The sequence below is a fragment of the Hipposideros armiger genome, unplaced genomic scaffold (assembly GCF_001890085.2).
Source record: "Hipposideros armiger isolate ML-2016 unplaced genomic scaffold, ASM189008v1 scaffold_30, whole genome shotgun sequence".
NCBI lineage: Eukaryota > Metazoa > Chordata > Mammalia > Chiroptera > Hipposideridae > Hipposideros > Hipposideros armiger.
In genome coordinates, this window is record NW_017731380.1 from 2789015 (window position 1) to 2811710 (window position 22696).

The window sequence follows — 22696 nt, forward strand, 5'->3', positions numbered from 1 at the left end:
GTGCCAAAACAATGTATACACATTTTAAGAAAGGGAAAAACTATTAAAATTGTAATACTCAATATATACTGATACCAAAAGATGAATAGAAGTCACGTCTGACTTCAGCAATTACAAGAGGTGCTCAAAGTGGTCACCATCAGCATCCAGATGCTTCTGATTATGGTGAACTGCTGCTTGAGCAACGTTGACTGAGTGTCCACTTGTATACATTTTTTTTGGCACCCCCAGTAGTTTTACTAAAGGCATTTTTCATAAAGAAACACATTTCTTTATAGAAATGAACTTGAAAGACTGGCTTTGAGGAAAAATTATAGTTCATACAGACACTGAAGAGTTCAAAAGAAACAGAAGTTACGCGTATAATCAGTGGCGTAGAGAAGCTTATTATCTGGAGAAGAAAAAACACTAAGCACAATGCTGCCCCGCTGAAATCAGGGTTTTGTTAATAAGGAATAAAGGAAGACCTAACAAAACAGGCAACAAATGGTCTCTGGCAAGGTTGTAATGCTGGTAATTATTTCAAATAAGAACAAAAGATTGGGAGTCAACAACCAGGATTCTAATTCAACTCTGCTGTTAACTGTCACACCTAATGGCACATAACTCTGGGCACACAGGGACTCTGAGAACATGAAAAATCATTACCAGAAATCTAAAAGTCTGGAAATTTATGTTACTAATCTACCAGGTAGGATTTTTGATGACTAGGCAAAAGCCTTTACCAGGAGGCCAATGTATGAATCCAAGTGTGGAGCTAAGAAGGCATGTGAAAATCATGACTGACTCTTAGACGGTAACCTAGTGTAACTGGAAAGCAGAGTCAACATTATGGAAGTGATTGTGTCAAACCACATCTTTCTCAACTTTTTAATAGCTCATACCCATCTCAGCATACAGTTTTGTTTGTACTGTTTCACTTCTTTAAAGTGCTATTCAGTATATATTAATAAACTCTGTGATTAGAGGAAATGTGTAATCCCTGATGTTGTAAAGTTTATAATATATAAAGTTCTCACTACTTACACCTGGCACCAGAAAGTAGCTAAAAATAATAACTACTACACTGAAGTAGATTTAAGGAAATCCAACAAAATTTTTATTTTTCTCATGATATTAACTTAAAATGTTTTTCTTCAAGTGTGAAATGTCAAGTTCTGTCAAAAATATTTGATGCCCTTGCTTTGCTTGTGCCCTAAAATTTTTCTTAGATTTCTAGCAGAGTAATTCTCTATCCTGTGTTGCTTTGAAGAACTGAAGCCTGCTTTTCCAGGCCTTAATTCCCCCTTCTGAAATGTGAAGTATGTATGTTGTAAGAGGTCTTGAAGATAAATTCCCTTTTAGGTATGACATTCTAAAATTAGTTTTTTATAAACTAATTATGAAGAAGTAAAAGATTCTGAAGGTATACTTTTAAAGAGAAAGGTAGTGAAGAAAATTAACTTTGTTTAATTAAATTCACTGAAAATTATTTAGCCAAAAACTGTTTGGTAAATGATCAGTTCACTGAATGACTAACAGACCTAAAGTTGTCAAACCAAACACCTTAACCCAGATTTTAAATATTCACCACAGCTATTTTATTGGGATAGATACGGGTCCCAATCCAGAAAAACATGAGTGAAATTCATCTATTCACTTATATAACATTGAGCATTTCAGAAGAGCTAGCCATCTCAAATGTTAACATAGGAAGCTGACACTAAGTGTCCAGGGACTAAATATCCAGGTGAAATTCCTGCAGCAAATTCTTAGTGATATTAAAACTTAAAAAAGAAAAAAAAAATCAGTAACTTGGCAAATGGATCATTCAGTGAATTGGCTTTTGGTGGACTGGTTTACTTCATTTACTTATATACTGCTTTCGACCCATAATAAATCCACTTACTTGTGGACAATTGGTACAGCTTTCTGTCCCAGCCGCTAAACTCTTTTTCTAAATTCATTACTCTCATGATGTGGTCCTTGAATCACCTGCGTTAGAATGGCCTGAGCCTGAGGTCCTAGTTAAAAACGATCCTTTTGGGGAGAGGGCTTTCTCTAGTTTACTTTTAGAGAGTGCTATGCCTTGTACAGAGTAGGTGCTTCAACAAATGCTTAAGTAGTGGAAACTGTTTTTATACTATATTAAGTATAGTCTTATAGTGTGCTTTTGTAACGTGTTACAGTGGGCAGTATATAGTGTACTTACATAACTTATTTACCTTCATTATTTTGCTTTTTCTTCTGAAATAAAACATAAACCCTTTTCCATCTCTTTGTAGTATTTATAGAAGTGAATGTGTTATTGCTAAAAATTTAAATTAATAACTCTTGAAAGTGGTATTATAATAGTGTAATATATAATAGACTTAATAACCTGTCACCACCTCCTTAGTGTTGATAATTATCTACTTTTTATCCATATCTTTAATTCTTGGTCAAGAAAGATTACTTTTTAGGAACCATTTCCTATCTTAGTCTTAGAAATTAAGAAAAAGAATTAATGAACTATTTTGATGCATAATTTCTGATTGACAAAAAAAGCTTATAGCATATAAATCAAGTGATATAAATTGTATTTACTTTTCCTGAGGAAAAGCTTATTGAGAAAAATGCTTCTTTTTTTTTCCTTTCCCACAATATTTTGGCTACTAGTGAATTAAAGCTATAAATTAAGCTTCTGATTTTCCTAATAATCCATTTCTCATTTTCTAACATCCAGGAGTCAGAAGACATTATATGTAGCCCAATATATGTAATTTCCTTAGAAAGTATTTATTTTATAAATGCAAGGGCAGAATGTAAACAATAATGTCACTACATTTCTCTGGTAAGTTTTGGGCTCCAAATATTCTATCTGTTTTTTGACACAGGTATGTTTTCCTTGTTGAATAAAAACACAGCAATGTAAAAATTGTAACTGGATAAAAAAAGAATAATTGATTGAACTCTTTAAATCTTGCCTAAAAGTTGATTTTATTATTAATAAGATACTTTAAAAACTGAATGCAGATTCCTATTCAGACCCTTTTTATTAGTCTCTCTCTTCATCTCCAAGTGCCACAAATGTCAGTTTTATATTTTTCAATTTATGTGATGCATGCTGCTGTGGTGCCTAACAGCATAATAGAAAAATGAAAACCTAAGCTAATCAAAAGCTTCCCATAGTGGTGAACATAAAATTGTTTTGATGGCTTCCTTCTTAGTGGTTTATGGCCTAAAAATGCAGTTAGTACAACTATTGTTCCTGTTGACTTCATTTGAAATCTCAGCAAAAAAATCCTTATTTTCCTCAGAATTAATTTTTTTAATTACTTTTAACATGGAATTACTTAAAATAATTATTATAGTTATTATTTTTAACATATAGATATGGACTAGATGTATGCATTAATTTTTTTGTGACAGTTCTGTCAACATCACGTTGGCTGAGCTTTTTCATGACTGAATATTGTGATTAGTTACTGATGAAGTATAAGAATATTTTGTAACATCAGTTAAGTACATGTAGTGGTTAAGAGCACAGGTTTTAGCGTGAGACAGTCTTGGGTTCAGATCACAGTTCTGTTCCTTATTATCTCTGTTCCTCAGGAAATTATTTAACCTCAGTGGGCCTGAATTCCCTCAATTGTACTGTAGGGACAGTAAGAACCGCTATATTAGATAGAGTTGTTGTGAAGATTAAAGCATATTAACATATTCAAAATGCCTGGAATAAAGCACAGTGCTAAAGCGCGGGATGTATCTATCTTTGGTTATGGTAACAGGAGTAGTATTTGTATTTTTTGTACCCATTGAATGAGACATTCATAGACTCCTTGCCCCAAGTTAGGAATCATGGCATAAAATATAACTCAAGAACTTGTGAATGGTTTTGGTGCAGAATTGCCCAAAGTAGTTCGGTCTAATTCCTAGTTTGAAATTCTTTTAAGAAAAAAAGCACATTTGGGTAACTACAGTATGGCCTCAGGGATAGAAAAGACAGTCTGGGGAATATAATTAATAATGTAAATATTTTTTAAGGGGCCAGATGGACTCATGTCTTGTTAGGGAGACAACTTCATAGTCGGTGTAGAGGCCTGACCACTGCACTGTATTTCTGAAGCTGATGTTGAATAATATTGTATGTCAACTATAATTATATATACATATAGTTATGGGACGTGGAGTAGAGGGTGGGAATGGAGTCAATGGAATTGTAATAGATAAGTATAATATCGGGGGTTGGGAGGGCAGTAGATGGGGGAGGGGGGTTATTTCTGTGCGAAGGGTGAAAAGGCTAGCTATTGCATTGCTCTGTACACCTGAAACTAACAATAAAAAATAAATAAAAAATAAAATTAAAAAAATAATAATAACAGTACCTCAGGAAAAAAAAAAGAAAAAAAAGCACATTTAAAAATTTTTCTTAACCATTACATTAAATTAGCTCTTTAAAAAAAAAAAGAAAGAAGAGGTACAATATAATAGAACATTATTTTGGAAGGATTATTTTAAAAGGAAGCCTTTCCTGTATATGAACATATTACTTTGGACATACTATAAGTAAGTTAATATAAGAATGTGTTTGTTTTGATTGACATATGGAGGATAATGAAAACCAGACTCAGATTGTATCTATGCACTGAGCAGGATTATATCTATAACACACTAGCATTATACTATTGAATATGCTTCTGTCAGGAAACTTATAATGAGAAATCTCAAATAGACACAAAAGTACACAGAATAATATACCATGTATCCACCATCAGCTTTAGAAATTATCACATGGCCAGCATTGTTTTACATATACCCTCATCTGCTTCTTCTCTTCCATAATGTGTGGAAGCAAATCTTGCATGTCTTATTTCATCTTTAAATATTTCAATTTATATCTCTAAAAGGTAAGGACTCTTGTTTTCTACAAGAGTACCACAGTACCATTATCACACTTTAAAATAATTTTTTTTTTGAAAGATTTTTATTGGGGAATTGGGAGATGAGAACAGCGCTGGGGAACTGGAGAAGGGGAACAGACAAGTTGCTATCTTTATGTGTTCTTCAGTCTAGTTGTGGAGGATGTTGCTTCACTGGCCCAAGTTGGCACCATCATTGTGCTCTTCCTGAGGCAGATCAGTCACCGGCTTCTGGACAGCTGCTCACGCTGGCTGCTGGCTACACACGGTAGCCATGGCAACCCACTGCAGCAGGAGCTGCCACAAAAGCTGTTGCCTGCGACTCAAGGCAGCCCAGCTCCAGGTTGAGCTGTTGTTCAGCATCTTAGCTGTAGAGGGCAGTGTCACTGCCCTCCCTCATATGTAGGATCTGAACCGGGGCTCTCTGGCGCCCCAAGACAGCTCTTAACCAACTTGCCACTTGGCCGGCCCTAAAATAATTTCTTGATATCCTCAAATATCAGTTACTATTTAAATTTTGCAATTGCCTCGCAATTGTTGCAATTTCTGAACAGTTTGTCTGTTTGAATCAATATCTAGATAAAGTCCACACACTGGATTGTTTAATACATATTTTTAAGTCTCCTTTAAACTTTCCACAGCCTACTGTCTCCTTGAAATTTACTTGTTGAAGAAACTTGGTAATTCGTAGGATTTTCTACAGACTAGATTTTGCTGCATAGTTTAACATATTTCTCACTGTTTTCCTGTGAAGTTATAGTAATTAAGTCCAGAGGCTTAATCAAATCTAGTTTTGATTTTTTTGGTGGGGTAAGACTAGTTATAGGTGATGGTGAAATGTCTGTCTGATTGTCTCTCTTTTTGGTGATTGGCAACCATGCAAATTCAATGATTAGATTCATTAATTCATCAGATATTGCAAAATGCTGATACTTTAACATTTCTTCTTGATTTGTTAGCTATAATATTTTTATAAAAACAAACTTTTATCTATTATTTGAATAACCTTATGTTTGACTGAACTGATAACCCTTGAGAACAATCCATATAGGGGTGTCATCACACAACTAATATTTTCAAATATCTGCCAATTTTATGGTCATTAAAGTTCAGAAATGGTGATTAAAAATATGTATCTATGTTTATGTTGATAGATACAGATATAATTCTCTCTATGTATTTAAAGTTTAAGTCATTAAAGTAAGAATACCAAAAATATGCCAAAGGCCATGAACAATTTTAAATTTTGTTAAAAAATAAAATTTGTAAATTTTGTACAGGTTTTTAAACTTTCAAAATGTCTAAATTTACCTAGACTTTTCTAGCATACTGATCACTTGTGTTTATTTTGTTGGTAATCTATTATTTCTCTAAAATGTTAATTAAAAGGGGATGCAGTGGTGTCTTTTGAAAGAAGAGGATGTCATTCCTCGCATCAGGGCAATGGAAAGCCGCAGAGGAAGACCACCAAACCCAGACAGGCAGCGAGCCCGAGAGGAATCCAGGATGAGACGTAGGAAGGGTCGACCCCCAAATGTTGGCAGTGCTGAATTTCTAGATAACACAGATGCCAAATTACTAAGAAAACTGCAAGCTCAAGGTGAGAAACAATGTATTTGATGCTGCAAAAGCCACACTAAAAAGTATAAGTGTTTCTTAAGTTTTTGACTTATGAATAATGGACACTGCTCTCAATTTCTGAAAAATAGATATTTGCGTTTAAATAAACATAAGAAAATAAGGAGTCCCACTGGTAATTGGAGTTCTTTGATTAGGTAAGCTCCTCTAAGGGCCATCCTCTTAAACACACCATCCCCTGTGTGTTTAGAATTACAAAGGTGGGTGATGAGTTTCTAAGACTTGCACAGAAAGGGACTCAGCCGCGCTTGGCACACACATTCAGGCTGTGCCGACCTCCTGGAAATTCTCATTTTAACAACTCTCGATTCCTGGAGGTGGTACAAGGGAATAACTCCAAAATATGTGGATCTGTGGAATAAATTTTCAGTCAGAACTCCAATTACTGGTAAGTAGCCCCGTCTGTTAGCTTGGGTTCTTCTGTAGGCTGGATATATTACATAAATTTTTAAAATGCCCAACTAATAGATTTAAATCAAAATGTATTTAAGATCAACAAAAAGAGTTACTTATAAAGCACAAAGTGTTCATAATAACATCAAATGTATTTATGACTTAAAATTATACATAAATTATCAACACAAAGTTCCCCTACTATGTCTGACACAGAGAAAGCTGACTAAAATAGTTCTGATATGAGTTTGAGTTACAAGTTACAAATATGAAGCCTCTTAAGGCTGTCTGAATATATATCAATATATGCACTGTGTGTTGTATTTACAAGCATATATATAAACATCATTGTAATATAAAGTTTTAATTATAAAAATTGACATAAAAGACTAACAGGATTTTAATACTTCTCATGGTTTTTTTCTGGAGGAAAAGCCTGACTTATTTTTATTTTTTGTAAATACTGTCATATTGACTTCTTTGTATCTGCTTTGTTTTTATTATAGAATAAATAAGCACGACAAAAGCTCATAGAACAAAATCCTTTAAAAGACACTAATTCTTATTCACTTTATTTTTTTTTTTAAGATTTTTTTTTTTGGGGAATTGGGGGAAGGGGAACAGACAAGTTGCTGTCGTTTTGTTCTTCAGTCTAGTTGTGGAGGATGTTGCTTCACTGGCCCAAGTTGGCACCATCATCGCGCTCTTCCTGGGCGAGGCACATCAGTTGCTGGCTTCTGGACGGTCGCTCACTGCGGCTGCTTGGCCGCTCACGCTGGCTGCTGGCTACACACGGTAGCCCATGGCAACCCACTGCAGCAGGGGCTGCAGCTTATGCTGTCTCAGGCGACTCAAGGCAGCCCAGCTCCAGGTTGAGCTGTTGTTCAGTATCTTAGCTGTAGAGGGCAGTGTCAGTGGCCCTCATATGTGGGATCCGAACCGGGGCCCTCTGGCATCCCAAGCCAGCTCTTAACCAACACGCCACTCAGCCGGCCCCTTATTCACTTTAAAATAAAAGGCACTTGTGAGTGAAATCATTAACAGTTTCTGTTCATCTACCTAGAAATGTGTACATGTGCGCGCGTGCGCATGCGTGTGCACACACACACACACAACCACTCATAGATAATATATGCATAAATATGAATATATAATATGTAATATACTGTACATCTTTTTTATTTCTAAAATAAATGGATTTATAGTGTACACACTATCAGCTTATTTTCTTTCCACTTAATTTATCTTGAACATATTTCTGTATCAGGGCTTGTAAATCCACCTTATGCTTTTTAATGGCCGAATAGCAATAAGTGATGGCATTTATTGCTTTACCATACTTCATTTAATCAGTCTCTTTGTGATGACTGTTGAAGCTATTTCCTGATCTCTGCTATCACAAACAATGCTGCAATACATATGTATTACACATACCTTCACATCCTTCTATAGGTATAGCTATCTATAATATAAAATCCTAGAGATAGAATCTCTGAATCAAAGGGTATGTGCATTTTCAGTATTGGTAAATAGCAGGCAAATATTGTCTCTAAAAAGGTCACACCACTTTATACTTCCACCAATGGCATGTAGTTTATTGCTTAGAATAAAATGTAATGTTGTATAAGTTTGTCTCAGTCTTAGTATGCTAGTTAAATATTTTTTATGTTATTTTATTTGGTTTCTATTAAGACTTTCATGTCTCCTGAGTAGTTAACTTAGGGAAGGTTTTTAAAAAGTTAATATATTAACAGATTAAGCTGTATATGGCAAATTTTTATAATTAGTATTGTCAATAAACCACTAACTCTTCTAAAAAATATATCACACAATAGTGAATGTGCATTGCTTGCATAAAATAAGAAAGCTTAAAATTAACTGATACCCAAAGCATGGGTTCTTCATGCATGTTTTTCATTTCTAATATAATTATGAATACTTAGTGTCCAAAATGACAACCCTGTATTTGAAAAATTAACTTAATTTTATTTTATCATAATAGAAGTTAGTTATTCAACTTTTACCCAATCGTTTTTCTCCTTTTAGATTTCAAATTGATATGTATTCTATTACATAGTTCTCCTTTGTTGTATTATGTTGCATTTTGCAAATTTTGTTCCCTTTGAACTTATTGTGTACATATGTTCTTTCTCAACATGTATATAATTATTAAATATTTAACAGTAAATTAGTAATTACTAATTATAAGTTTGTGGGGTGTTATATGCATGCTTTTCCTTCGGAAGAAAAAAGAGTAGAAACAAATTACTTTATAACCCTTTTATTTCTAAAAGGCTTCTACATTAACAATTTGCGGGAGAGTTCATCTGAGGGGATTCTAAAAGTTTGTTATATATTATTATCTTGCTAGCACTCAACTAGACTGAAAAATTGGACCTAACTTGAAGAAAAGTTCAGAACAGTTAAAATGAGTACAAACATTGAATGCATATCCAAACATTATGAAATCAAAGTTAATTACTCAGAGAATATAGATAAAAGTTTTTGAATATGAATATACAAGTTTTGAATATGAGAAAGACTTTTCAACCTATATAAACCTACTTGTTAATTGGCTATTACCATTAATAACTCAAATTTTCTAAGCTATCAAGTAGCACCTATTCATTTCATATAGAAGCTGAGATGCTGTAGTTTATACAATGCGCCACTGTTTTAAGATGTATCCCTAAGAAAGAAAAGTGCTGTCAATTGTCAGACACTTTCTGATTTTAGGCATGTCTAAAAATGCATCTTACTATCAAAGAAATGTAGAATATCCAAAATATTCCTAATTCTATGTAGAAATAAACTTTATTTCAAAAATAAACTTTTTTCTTTGAAACTTAAGCAGACAAGTAATTTCTTAAACCATAAGGGGAATTTTTCAAATTAATATTTCAAAATTTAGTGTTAATAGATAATATTTTCAGTAACCATAAACCAAATAAATAAGATGTTAGGAGCAGTTTATTCCTCAGAGCCTGAGTGAATTTTCTAGGTCTCTAACTCATTCTCCTTTCTCCATAGTGTTCCTAATTTTTTAAACGTTTTTTTCACATCTGGTCATAATGTAAAATTTAACATATATAAATTTTTAGTGATTTATCAAAATTGTATCTTCTTTGGTAAAGTGAAAAGATACAAGTTGTGCTTTTAAAATATTTTTCTGTCCTAAGGGTTTAAAAAAAATTTACCGTGTATTTCTGTGAAGATTGAAATTAACTGATATATTCATGCACAAATATACACCTGTGTATAGTATAGAATTTCTAAGCCAAACTTCTGTTAGAGAGTATCAATTTTGCTTGGAAATAAGCTCATACTTAAGCAATATTTTCTAGGAAACATTTCTTTAACGACAACACATCCTTGCATGTTAAGACATATTTAGGTCTTTATCGCAGAATTCAGTGAAAGCTTTCAATTCTTAAATGTTAAATGTTTATCTGGTAGTAGCATACATGAAAACAGTATTCTTCCAGTGTATTATTATCAGAGGTTGCTGACACTGTGGGTCTGTTTAATAGATTTTTATTTCCCAGAGTATTTAGTGAACAGGTAATCCTTTTTATGTAGCTCAGAAATTTTTTTTATTTTTATTTTTTTACTTTTTTTATAATATCATGTCAACTGTCAGTAGCTCAGAAATTTTTTATGGTACTTATAGCCTCCTAATATTGAAAATTATTGGAAGATTGGAGCTATCCTTTAGCATCATCTTCCCTTTCATCTTTCATTAACATTTCCAGTTGACAAGACAAAATTAGACCCTTTTTACATCCCCTCCCCTTTTTTTAAGTCTTGATGATAGAAACTCAGTTATAGTAACCAACTTCACCTCAGCTGTTACAAGGACATAGGATTAAGTTCTTATCTAAAAATCTCAAGGTGTTCAAATGTTCTTAAAGGTTTCTAGAAATAATAGTATATAGACTGGGGAGTCAGGAAGACCTGGGTTTATATCTTGGCCCTGCTATTTAATTTCCTTGAGTCTAATTTATTTCATTTATAAGCTGGGTATAATGTTACCTATCTCATAAGGTTGTTATGAAGATTAAATAAGATTATGTAGATTTAATACAACAGTTCAATAAATGGTGGAAATTATTAGTAGATCTCAAGTGATTTAGGTATTACCTAATCATATTCATTATTGATGAATATAATATATAGGTTTCTTAAAACTCTTAATCTTCTGTAAAGCTGAAAACAATGTAAAGTGGTATTTTCTGAAATGATTTTAAGAACGGTAGAATACACTACTCTTATAATTAGAAGTATTCTGACAAAGTTTACTAACAGAGAAGGCATGCTGTTAATGCTTTCTGTGTCAGTTACCTGTTGCCACAATAAAGCTGGGAAACAACCATCCACAAAACTTCAGAGGTAGGTGTGCAACACTGAGGGGTAGATGGAGTCAGCTGGAGGTAAGTTAGGCAGCTCTGCTAATCTTGGCTCACCCATTGTTCACATATGGGGAGTCAGCTGGCTCCATGTGTCTCAACCCCCATCAGCGTAGCCCAAACATGTTCTTCTGGTCAAGGGCAAGACATAGGAGTAAAAGCAGAGTATAAGTACACTGTCAAACTTATCTTACATCGCAACTGCTAGTATCCTTTTTGCCAAAGAAGATCTCATGGCTGAGCTCCGAATCATGGAACAAGAAAATATATTTCACCTCTTGATTAAAGGAGCTGCAAAGTCACATTGCAAATGACATGGATAGAGACATGAATAAAGAACTGGGACAATTAATTATGTCAGTCTATCCCAGTCATACATTTGTCCTTAAGAATTATAAGAACTAAGTTGTCCTTTAAACTCATTGACATTCTCTACTCTTTTTATTTAGATTTAGACCCTCTCCTTCATAAATGAAATTTTCACTGCATTCAGAAACTTTACTATTTATATGTCTGATTGAAGTATTAAGTTTAGAGGGCTTTGTATCTTTTATTTTGGGTTTTTCTTTTTTATATATTTTGTTATTTTTAAGACTGAGGCTAAATCTTTTTTACATATTAGCAGCTACTTTCCTACTAAGTGGAGATTACACCAACTGTGGGGGAAAAATGTGCTTAGATTAGCCTCTGTGATGAGAATTAAGAGAAGCATCATTTTGGGTACTTTCTGTATATGGGGTCATATTTGATGAAATAGTTTGGCAATTTCCAGGGAAAAATAAATATGACATCTCTGCCACACCATTCTCCTACTTAGTATCTAACCTTAGGCAATTTTCTTAAAAATTATGTCCTTCATAATGGTACCATTTTCACACAGTTCTTAGGTTGTTTTTAGATTAGCAGTTGTGTTAAGTTGTTAATTACATTCCTTGAAATTTTGTGTTTTTCAGAAATAGCCAGGCAAGCAGCACAAATAAAGCTTTTGAGAAAACTTCAAAAGCAGGAGCAGGCTCGGGTTGCCAAAGAAGCTAAAAAACAACAAGGTGGGTGATTTAAATGATAACAAAAACTTAAAGCGTGACTTTTGGGGAATTTATAAAAGCTTCTCTTCTTCATTCCTTTTCTGATGATATGTGTGCTTTGGTTTTTCATCGTAGCAATAATGGCTGCTGAGGAGAAGCGAAAGCAAAAAGAGCAGATAAAGATTATGAAACAACAGGTACGTTTACACATTGGAACTGATTTTTACAACACAGGAGTTATTTTGGAGATCTATTTGTATATATACATTATATTCATTTTGATTTGTGAAATAACTACTTCACATTAATGTTACGTATCTTATGTAGAAAGTTTTCATTTCCCATTAGTTAAAATTCACCTCATTTTTAAATCAAGCTTCTACTTCCAAGTTTTTAAAGAAATGACTATCAAACATAAATTTGTGTAAATACTTTTAATATCTTTGTAAACTTTTAATGTAAATTGACATCTTGAACAACTATAAGACTTTTAAAATTAATATATGAGTAATGAAAGATAGTGCTTAAATGTTCAAATATTAAAAACAAAAGCTTGTACTAAAATATGTAAAATACTAGTAAAAAATTAAATTCATGTTATGTAGAATAAGATTTGCCACCATTGCTTCTGAATGCTTTCACAGTTAAAAATTAAATTAAAATTTACTACTGCAGAAAATGAAGAAAGCATTATTTCAGTATATCTAGCATTCTATTGTCCTTCCCATATGTGGTTTTCAAAACTAATTGTCAATAGATGAAGTAATTTTTAAGTTCTTAAAGGCAAAGCATTACATGGTAAAATATTCAACTTCTTTAAGATGGGAATAGGTGACTACTCTCCCATCTCCACATATTCACGTAACCATTAAAGCAGAAAGGAAATTGGGGGAAACTACTTACTATTCTTTACAAAATTTTAAACAGCAAGTAATTAATTATGAATATGAAATGAAGCCAATTATGTTATTATGTAAATAGCTCTTAATTAAATGACTTGGGTTGAATATGATGTGGTTATCTCTATGGTTCCTTCCAATATTGACTAAGGCAGTATAATTAGAGAAAGTTGATATAGAATTGGGATTCAGAATTTAGATAGTCAGGCAGCCTACAGTTAAATATGGGCTCTGCTACTTAAGAATTTTGTGATAACTGCATTATCTGAAAATTAAATGAGATAATGAATGTAAAGTGCCTACCATAGTGCCTGGCACTAAGCAAATGCTCACTTTTTAAAAGATAGACATAAAATACCAGACTGAATGATGCACTTCTACAGTAATTTAAAGTAGTCAATTGTAAACTTGAGTTGCTTCCTGGGTTTGTTGTCACTGCTAAAGATACGATAGAGATGACTTATAAATTTGTAATCTAATGAATGCCTTTATTAAAATACAAATATTTACTGCATATTACATATATATGTAAAAATAAGTTCATATCTCATTTTAAAGTAAAATAATAGTGTTTCTGTTATGCTCTTTTTTATAGCTAATCCTAGGTCCTAAAGGCTAGAGACCCATCAAATCCCATCAGCACTTTAAACTCAGCTTTGTTGTCATAAAGTCTTGATGTGTACAAACTACATATACAGAGTCTTTGCTGCTCCTCAGAAAAGCTCTAGGGCCCCAGGTTTCCCAAAACATTAATACAAATGAGCTGATCTTCGATATTTGTCAAGATATTTATCTGACAAGTTTTAGAATACCATCTGACATTCCTTATTGACAACAAAATGAATCAAAGTATAGCATATAGGTCTACTCACATAGTCAGTTACACAATGCCTATTTTAAAATCAGCATTGGATCTAGAATACAATAATAGCATGCGCTTCTCATCCTCTGGGTTATTTTCTACCCAGTAGGCCAAAAATATCACCAGATAATCCTCAAGGCAGTTTTCTGGAAGCTTGAAGGAGGAGCAAAGGCACTGGGATCTGACCATGGCTCTGTGCTTATTATTGACTTTAGACAAACAATTTACTCTCTAGGAACTTCAATTTTCTCGTAGGTAAAGAAGAAGATAATTTTAACTTCTAAATTGTTGTTGCTGTTTATAATCAATAAGATATTTTATGTAAGTGTCCAGTTCAGTGGTTAGGTACTCAATTATTATATTATAATAATTTATTAATATTGTTTCTCCCTGTTAATGCAATGACAGCACCACCAAATATATGTACCTATATATATGAATCTTTTGGACAGTTTAGATAAAACTCTAGCCTGAGTGTGCTCAGCCCAAGATTCCACACCTGTCTCTGCATAAGAGAACAATCAATGACTTTGCTGACATGAGATCATAACACCTTACAACCTAATGATTGACAAAAGCAGAAAAATTAAATCAAGAGTATGCTTTACTTAGATCTCAAGTTCTAATCTGAATAGAATACTTCAAATACGGATCAAGTCCATCCTTCTCTAAGACTTGGAAATGAAACAAAAGATACACTTGAGTTTTTATTTTTGGCAAGCTATAATTAATATTCAAAACCAAGATAGGATCACCGACAGCAAAATCAGAATGTGATTAGTCTTCTAAAATAACAGTAATTCCAGAAGTCTCATTATCCTATGGTAGACCCCTATTGGGAATTGATAACATCAGTGTGCAGAAAAGAAATGTTTAAAAATATATTAAAGTAAAGCTTCAAAAGGTAAACTGGCATCTGGTCATTGGAGTGAGCATTGTTATATACAGCAGTATAAAATGGGTTGGCTCTGGAAATCCTAGCACAAATAGAATTTGCAAGTAGAAAAATTGAGGTTTTTTTTAAAGCTATGCTTTTATTCTCATCAGTGACTATTTGTGACTTGAAAGGGGTTCATGGACTTGCAATTATTAACAATTTGCTTATAGAATGAGATCATTTTTAAAATATCAAAATGTAAAGTTCTTATGAAAATTTTGATGGTCACTAAATTCTAAAACCAATAATACTTCACATTTAGGCAATGTGGCTACCAGTTATGTCATATGAGTCATTCTCTAGAATGTTATTGTAATTAATCCATTTTAAAATAACGTTACAGATTATTTCTGAATTTGGCTTATGGTAGTAGTTAAAGGCCATGTCATGTTATTTACCATGTGGAATAAGAAATTATACTGTGAAAATAGTTGTTAGTCATCTATTAAAATTGTGTGGCACTATATCCCTTTTTAAAGCATTTTAATTTAATCATGGCTTTCTGAGAAAGGGCAAGCACCTCTACTGACTTCATACAAGGGTAGTTATTTTCTCAAGATCGTGCAATAAATGACAGTAACTCAGGAGCAACCTTAGGTTTTCTGATTCCTGAAACACAATTTTTTCTGTCCTATATTTATTTCAAAGTAAGTATTGTTTGAAATTGAAAATATAAAGATCCACAGGTTAAATGAATTTCATCGGCTTGGTTTACTTGGTTTCTATATGCTTATTTAGCATTTGTATTTTATAAATTGTTTTGAGAAATTTTATAAAATTACATTGATTTGACATGAACATATATATAATGTTAAACTAATTAAATTTTAACCCACCATGGGTAACCTTTGGTAATTCTGTATTTATATCTTAAGTTCTTGGATTCCACTTAAATACTTTTCACCTAGATATTTATTTTATTTTATTATCTTAAGTTATCATAATTTTTCCTACAGGAAAAAATTAAGAGAATACAACAAATCCGAATGGAAAAAGAACTTCGAGCCCAGCAAATTCTAGAGGTAGAATTCTTAAATTTGATATAATTAGTAATATAGTCATATAGTTTAAAGTCTGCAAAAATAAAAATTCTGCCTATAAGTTCTCTCACTCATGCAAGTTAATATGTCCATCAGAAATTCTCTTTAAACGTAAGGCATAGAGTAAGATCTTATCTTAACCTTATTTAGCAGGCTCATCTAATCCTAACAGTAAAAACCCAAGAAATAAAAAGGGAAACCCACTGGACAGCCAGTATGGTTGTCATAAGGATCATGTGCTAAAACTCATGTTCTTTACTTTTAGAAAAGTCATTAGGACTTACAGGCAGCTATTTACTTTTAATTGAAAATAAAACATTACAAAAGTAAAAGTAAATTTTAGATGTGGAAACAATTTAACCAGCTTGATTTTCTGGTTTCTAATATATCCCTCTTCCCTACAAGCAGATGGAGTAGGGCTAGAGGACATATTTGGCATCAGCAAAAGTAATAGCCAAAAGGCAGCAAGGGAAAATATAAAAAAACTCCAACCACCATACATAGGAATTCAAGAGCCTAGTGACAGTCTGTAATCTTTTAGCTGAATAGTAAGCAATTTCAACACCTTCATAACTGAAAGGCATTACTCTGTCAAAACTGTGCAATATGATAATTAATGTTCAGAATAATTGTCCCACGCCATCAAGAAAAAGCCAAATTTTGCTTAGTGTACTGTGTCTAAGCAGGCATATGTCTCCAAGTTATTTCCATTTGAAGTAGTGAAAATAAACTTTGAATGGTTAAAATTATTATAACCTCTCACTTATTCAGGAAGCTATTGCTATATAGAACAATTCATTCCCTGAGGGCTCCACATAGCTGAGGTTTTCTGTTACAGGTTTCCTCCTTCTAGAAATACATATATTTCCTTTCCCATTTCAAATTAATTTAACCCCCCAATAGAAAATATTCCTACCTTAAAGTAAATTGATAACAACTACTAGATAGTTATGAAGCTCCTACATAGTAAATGACTTAAGATTATGAAGCTCAAATTTGATAGCATAATCTTGATATTCAAAATGTGCTTCATGAAAGGTAAGTTTTCATTCAATTAAAAAAACATTGAATTTAACCATAATATACAGCTAGGGAAAAATCAGATTTAATGTTTCATTTAAATGTTACTGATGGTTTTCTATATATCAAATTTCAAATATTAAAAAAGAAATTTCAAATAAAGTGGACATGTGCAAATGTTTAAGTGTTACTGATTTATTCTTTAAATAATTTTTATCAGTTAAAAAATATATACTGTTTTCTAAATTTTTTATTGTGCTCATGTTTTACTTTTAAAAATCAGAAAAATTTAATAAATGACATAGAATCTCTTTTCCTGTGATTGTTTTAAAGTAAAATAACAAACACAAAATTTCAGACTTTTAACAGGGTATTAAAGTAAGAAAAGCTGACATACTCTTATCAAGTTAAGAATTGTTTTATATCTTAATGTTAATCTGTATATCGGAAATGAAATTAGTATATTAAATGTAATGTTAACTGGGGGAGAATCTGTTATTGTCTGCGTATATGTTACATATTGTTTTGTATCTTGTGAGGCATGTAGCTCCGTTTTCAAGTCTGAGATTGTGTGAAGTTGTAGTGGTTTTGTTGCATGACTTTGAGACCTGTTTTGCATGCACAGGCTAAAAAGAAAAAGAAGGAAGAAGCGGCAAATGCCAAGTTATTGGAGGCCGAGAAACGAATAAAGGTTAGTTTAGATGAGAATCAGAGTTTTTGTTTTTCAAAAATAAAAACTGTATGATGTTATACCAGTATCAGTTATATGAAAAAAAAGTAGCTCTCCTCAAAAATGACTATCTAAAAAAATGTTTAGCACAGATACATGTGTATATTGTGTACTTTTATTGCTTTTATTGTATGTATGTGTGTGTGTATATATATATTATTTCATTATACAGATTTTTATGTGATGCTTTGAGCTCTTTAAATAGCAGGCATCAAATAAAAAATGCAGACTATTGCGTACTACCTGTATCTCACTTTGCTGGATAGGAATGACCTCCCCAAAGAAAGCTGTTTTGTGTCATTTATGTTTGTTTCAAATGATGTCCCAAATCTGATTCTCTCCTTAGATTATAATGTTCTCTTTGTTAATGCCCAGCAACTGTTTCACTATTAAAAAGTGAAAAGGCTACAGAAATGAAAAACCTAGCTTTATCAACTGTTATTTACCAAATAATATAGTTAGCCATTGTTAATATTGTAACATCACATGTTGTTTGGGGTTGTTTTGGTTTTGATTTTCTGGCATGAAGTGTAAGAGAATCGGAGGTATGCACCATACACACACACACACACACACACACACACACACACACTGCACTCCTTACCTTCCATTTGTTCATAACTGATTGTTGAAACAGGTCAGCTGAGTGAATCTGTGGCCACCACAATATAGACTATAAAACCAAGAACTGTCTGTTCTTTTTTCTATATAGACTCTGTTACTTTGTTCTTTAGATTGCTACCCCTTTTCTAGGCGGCCCTGAATATTAATTTCATCCATATCTTACTTTTATACAGATATTTAAACTGGTGACATGCATAGAATTGTTTATAGTAAGCCCTGCCCCCTTGGGATGGTGCCCTACATCATAGGCGAACATGAAAATCCCAAATTGATCCCATTGTCTCTTATTACTCTCCTTTATATATGGTATGTAGAAATGATACAGATGCTGTTTATTATAGAGTATATTTGGGGGTTTATATTCAGAGTAGAGAGAGTTCTAACCAAGTAGATTTGAGGGTTGTACCATAATGTATTAAAATAATAAAATAAAGTATATGTGCCACTTGTAACTGATATGCTCTGACCATCTAGCTAGTCAGTTCAGTGAATGTGCCATTGAAGTGTGCTTTTAGGTCACTGGATTTTAAGTTTAAATGGCTACTGAATACAGGTCCTTGCTACTATCATACAGTTTTTATGTATTAGGTAGAACCATCTGAAATTACCATTTTACAAGTAAGAAAATGATTGAACACTTGCAATTTCATGTGGTGCAACCTAATGGAAGACTATAGAATCTCAGAAAATGAATTTTTAATACTTATAGAACATGTTCGAAGTCTTCCCTAAAAATCATATATTAAAAGTTTCTTATTTTGAAGGAAAAAGAAATGAGAAGACAACAAGCTGTTCTTCTGAAGCATCAGGTCTGTATACATATAGTTATATAATGGTTGAAATGTACATTTTATAACTTTTCTTAAATCCATTTTGGGGAAAATCTTCAAAATATTTTCTTTAAAATTTCCAATATAATCCCTGCTTAAGTTTTTCCTTCATCTTACAGTTGATTGCCTTGCTTTGGTTTTGGTGTCTTTTGGGGGGTGTTGAAAATTGGTTTCATGACTCTGTGATTTCTGTTTCATAATGTTGTGCCAACTCTTTCTACCAGGAGTTGGAGAGGCATAGACTAGATATGGTATGGGTATGTTTATTTTTGTACATCTAACACCGCATTGTGATTTGGTTGTGATATGGTTGTCATAGCAATGCATAAAGTGTAGCACTGGCTGCTGTCATATTACATACTGCTGCATGGCTTTACAGCACAGTGCATTGCATACATCTGCTTGTCTGTCTATAAAGAAGTCTGTACATATCCATTTTAATTGAACTGTGCAAGCCTCGTATAAGGCTGCTGTCTAAATTTACATTACTGATGTCACAATGAAAGTTAGATCACTATGCAATTTGACACAATTATGACCCATACTCTCCCATCATCCTAGACACAAAATTTCCATTGAATACAATGGGAATTTTGAGTTAGGTTGATGAGAGAATATGAAATATATACAAATATATGTTTTATAGACAAATTTTAGAAAGATCCCTTTGGGGGGACCACATATATTTAAACAAAAAGAATTGATTAAATATTATAACTGCATTTTTTATCTTAAAAGAAACTGAGATTATCAAAAGTAACCTAGTACCTACCTTATTTTCATACTGTGACTTTTAGATTCCACTTACTAGCCCATGGTGCAGCTTTTATGGCTTTAAATAGTGCATCAAGTGGCAGACATCAGTAAATAGGAATATCCCATTTCATTGGTGTTGGTATATGAACCACGACCAGATTAAATTGGTATTAAAGCTTTAAAATAACTTTCGAATTTGTTGGTGGCTTATTGGATTTACAAAATGATAGTGTACTTGAAATAAAAATAACTAATTCTGAAACCATGAAGTTAGTGGTTATAAATCAATTTCTGCCTGATCTAAAAATTTAACAACACAACCTATAGCTTAATTGGCTATAGTACATATTTGTGGTTTTTCTAATAGCAGATGTAAGGTAACTGACCTGTTCCAGCCAACCATTATGCTTTTTGTTCTGCCAGCTTTTGAAGGAGCATCACAACTGACCATAAGTAAATCTTGTATGCTTCTGTTTACACTGTCTCCATGTTCATTGCTTTATCCTTTTGCTTTTGATTGTTCTTGTATTTGCTTTCTAAACTGAACTAAAACATGCACAGACTGGCCATTTTTGTCTTATATTTAGTATTTACTGTGACTTGTCTATAAATGCTAAACATGCTATACTGAGTTTTGTTTTGTTTTGTTTTGTTTTCCATTTGAAAGTCAAACTACGAAAATTAACAATAGTTGAGTTATTTTCCTATTTTTATCTGGCCTAATAGGAACGAGAGAGAAGGCGACAACACATGATGCTTATGAAAGCTATGGAAGCTCGTAAGAAAGCAGAAGTAAGTGTATGTTTCTAGAAAAATGTTACCTTGTTATAAATGCATATATTTTTCCTAAAGCATTGGCTTTTCTAAATATAAATTTTTTTAGATGGGTTTATCTTGATTTATGGGCTTTCATAAGCAAAGCAAAGGCTAGCTATATAACACTTAGAACATAAAAGAATGCAGGAAGGATTTCAATGTATGTGTTAATTTTTTTGGCTGAGATTTTAATATCTTTTTTTAATGTAGAAAATGGCATAGCTTTGATAAAAGTGGCTGTTTATTACTGTAACCAGAGTTTTGCAAAATTAATATTACAGCATGCCTAGGCGGCAAGTCCTGTGTGTCCTAATGCAAACACTAGTCAGCCCAACCATGGACCTCTGTCCTCCCAATTATCTTTAGCATTCTATGTGTAAATTAGGCCTAAGTGCGTTCCTTAAAATAGACTTTTAATAGATAATTCAGAATAAGAAAATTATTGAATAAAGTCAAAATAAGTTTATTTGGCATTTAGTGGAAATCAGCTAAAGGTTAAGATATATGTCACAAAGGCCTTTATTTTGTGTTGAAGCAGTTGAATAGCGGTATGGCCATTATAACATTTGAGAGACCCAGATTCCATGCTGCCTCTGAAGCAACTCGCTTTTCCTCTTCAGGCTCATCTTTAAAACTGAGATGATACTTGCCTCCTCGGATCATAAGATGATCAAGTGAGATAAACATTTAGTGAATGAGAATTAATGAAAAAGACACTGTTTGATCTAGAAGTTGAGAGACCTGTGTTTAGTATTTTAGCCTTTCTCTGGCTTCAACTACCAATTATAGGTCTCTGATATGTAGAGGCAGTGTGTGTATTATTTAGGAACCCGGACTTTATAACCAAGCTACCTAGGTTCAAATTCTGGTTTCAGTCCTTTCCAGCTATATAACCTTGGGCAAGTTATTTAACCTCTCTGTGATTTAATTTTTCATCTATGAAGTGGAGATTATGCTAATTCCTATCTCATAGGATTTGTTGTCATGATTAAATGGGTGTGAATGTGTGTGTGTCAAGTTCTTGGAACAATGCCTGGCACAACATAGTGCTTACAATCGCTTATTACTGCATGTTTGCTCTGTGGAGTGAGCCTCGCAAGATGTGTAGCCAGAGTTGGGAACTACTAACATCGATTACCTCTAAAGTCTCTTCTAGGAGTCACTTTATATGACTTTACTAAGGTTTATGGAAGTTTTGCCCTAACATTTTTCCTACTGTCTCCCCACACCAACTTGTTAATTATCCAGGCCCATTTACACCCTCTTACCTAACACAATAATGGAATGTATGCATGGATTTATAACCCTTATCTTTGAAAAATGACAGGCAGGGAAAGAGGCAGGTGACAAATCTCAGGACTTGGCAGTGGATGCTATCTCTGTTACCTTCTGAAAGCAGTATGATGGTGGGGAGATTAGGGAAGGGGGCTAATTAAAATTCTAAAAGCTCAACCTAATTTCCTCCAACCTGGAAAGATGGAATCTGAGGAAGCAACTAAGAGCAACTCAGGAAAAAGATCTGGAAGATCCCTCAAGAGACAAATTCTTCCCTACCAAGTATGCTGCTTACCGAAAGAAGTAAAAAGAATCAGGGCTTGTCATTCTGATTTTTCCTGGTGGGGAGGAAAGCGAAAGAAAGGGAGAATAATGAAAATAAACCAGCACATTATCTCCAGACATACTAGGATTTATTTGAAAGGGAGCCCCAAGAGCATAGTAAGAATAAGAGTATCTAAAGAAGTGAATGCTCATGGAACTCAACACCAAAAAAACAAACAACCCAATTAAAAAATGGGCAGAGGATATGAAGAGACATTTCTCCAAAGAGGACATACAGATG

The 22696-nt window shown here is 33.1% G+C and overlaps 1 protein-coding gene across 1 annotated transcript in view; it reads left to right on the forward strand.

The window, feature by feature from the left end:
* Positions 1–22696, forward strand: part of BAZ2B (bromodomain adjacent to zinc finger domain 2B) — a 277499-nt gene that overhangs the window by 200437 nt on the left and 54366 nt on the right. Inside the window, exons 13-20 of the mRNA XM_019636819.1 lie at positions 6270–6480; positions 12271–12363; positions 12478–12539; positions 15997–16062; positions 17726–17791; positions 19219–19263; positions 19509–19535; positions 20767–20832. Coding sequence (XP_019492364.1) covers positions 6270–6480; positions 12271–12363; positions 12478–12539; positions 15997–16062; positions 17726–17791; positions 19219–19263; positions 19509–19535; positions 20767–20832 — 636 coding nt within the window. The remainder of the gene's footprint in view (positions 1–6269; positions 6481–12270; positions 12364–12477; positions 12540–15996; positions 16063–17725; positions 17792–19218; positions 19264–19508; positions 19536–20766; positions 20833–22696) is intronic.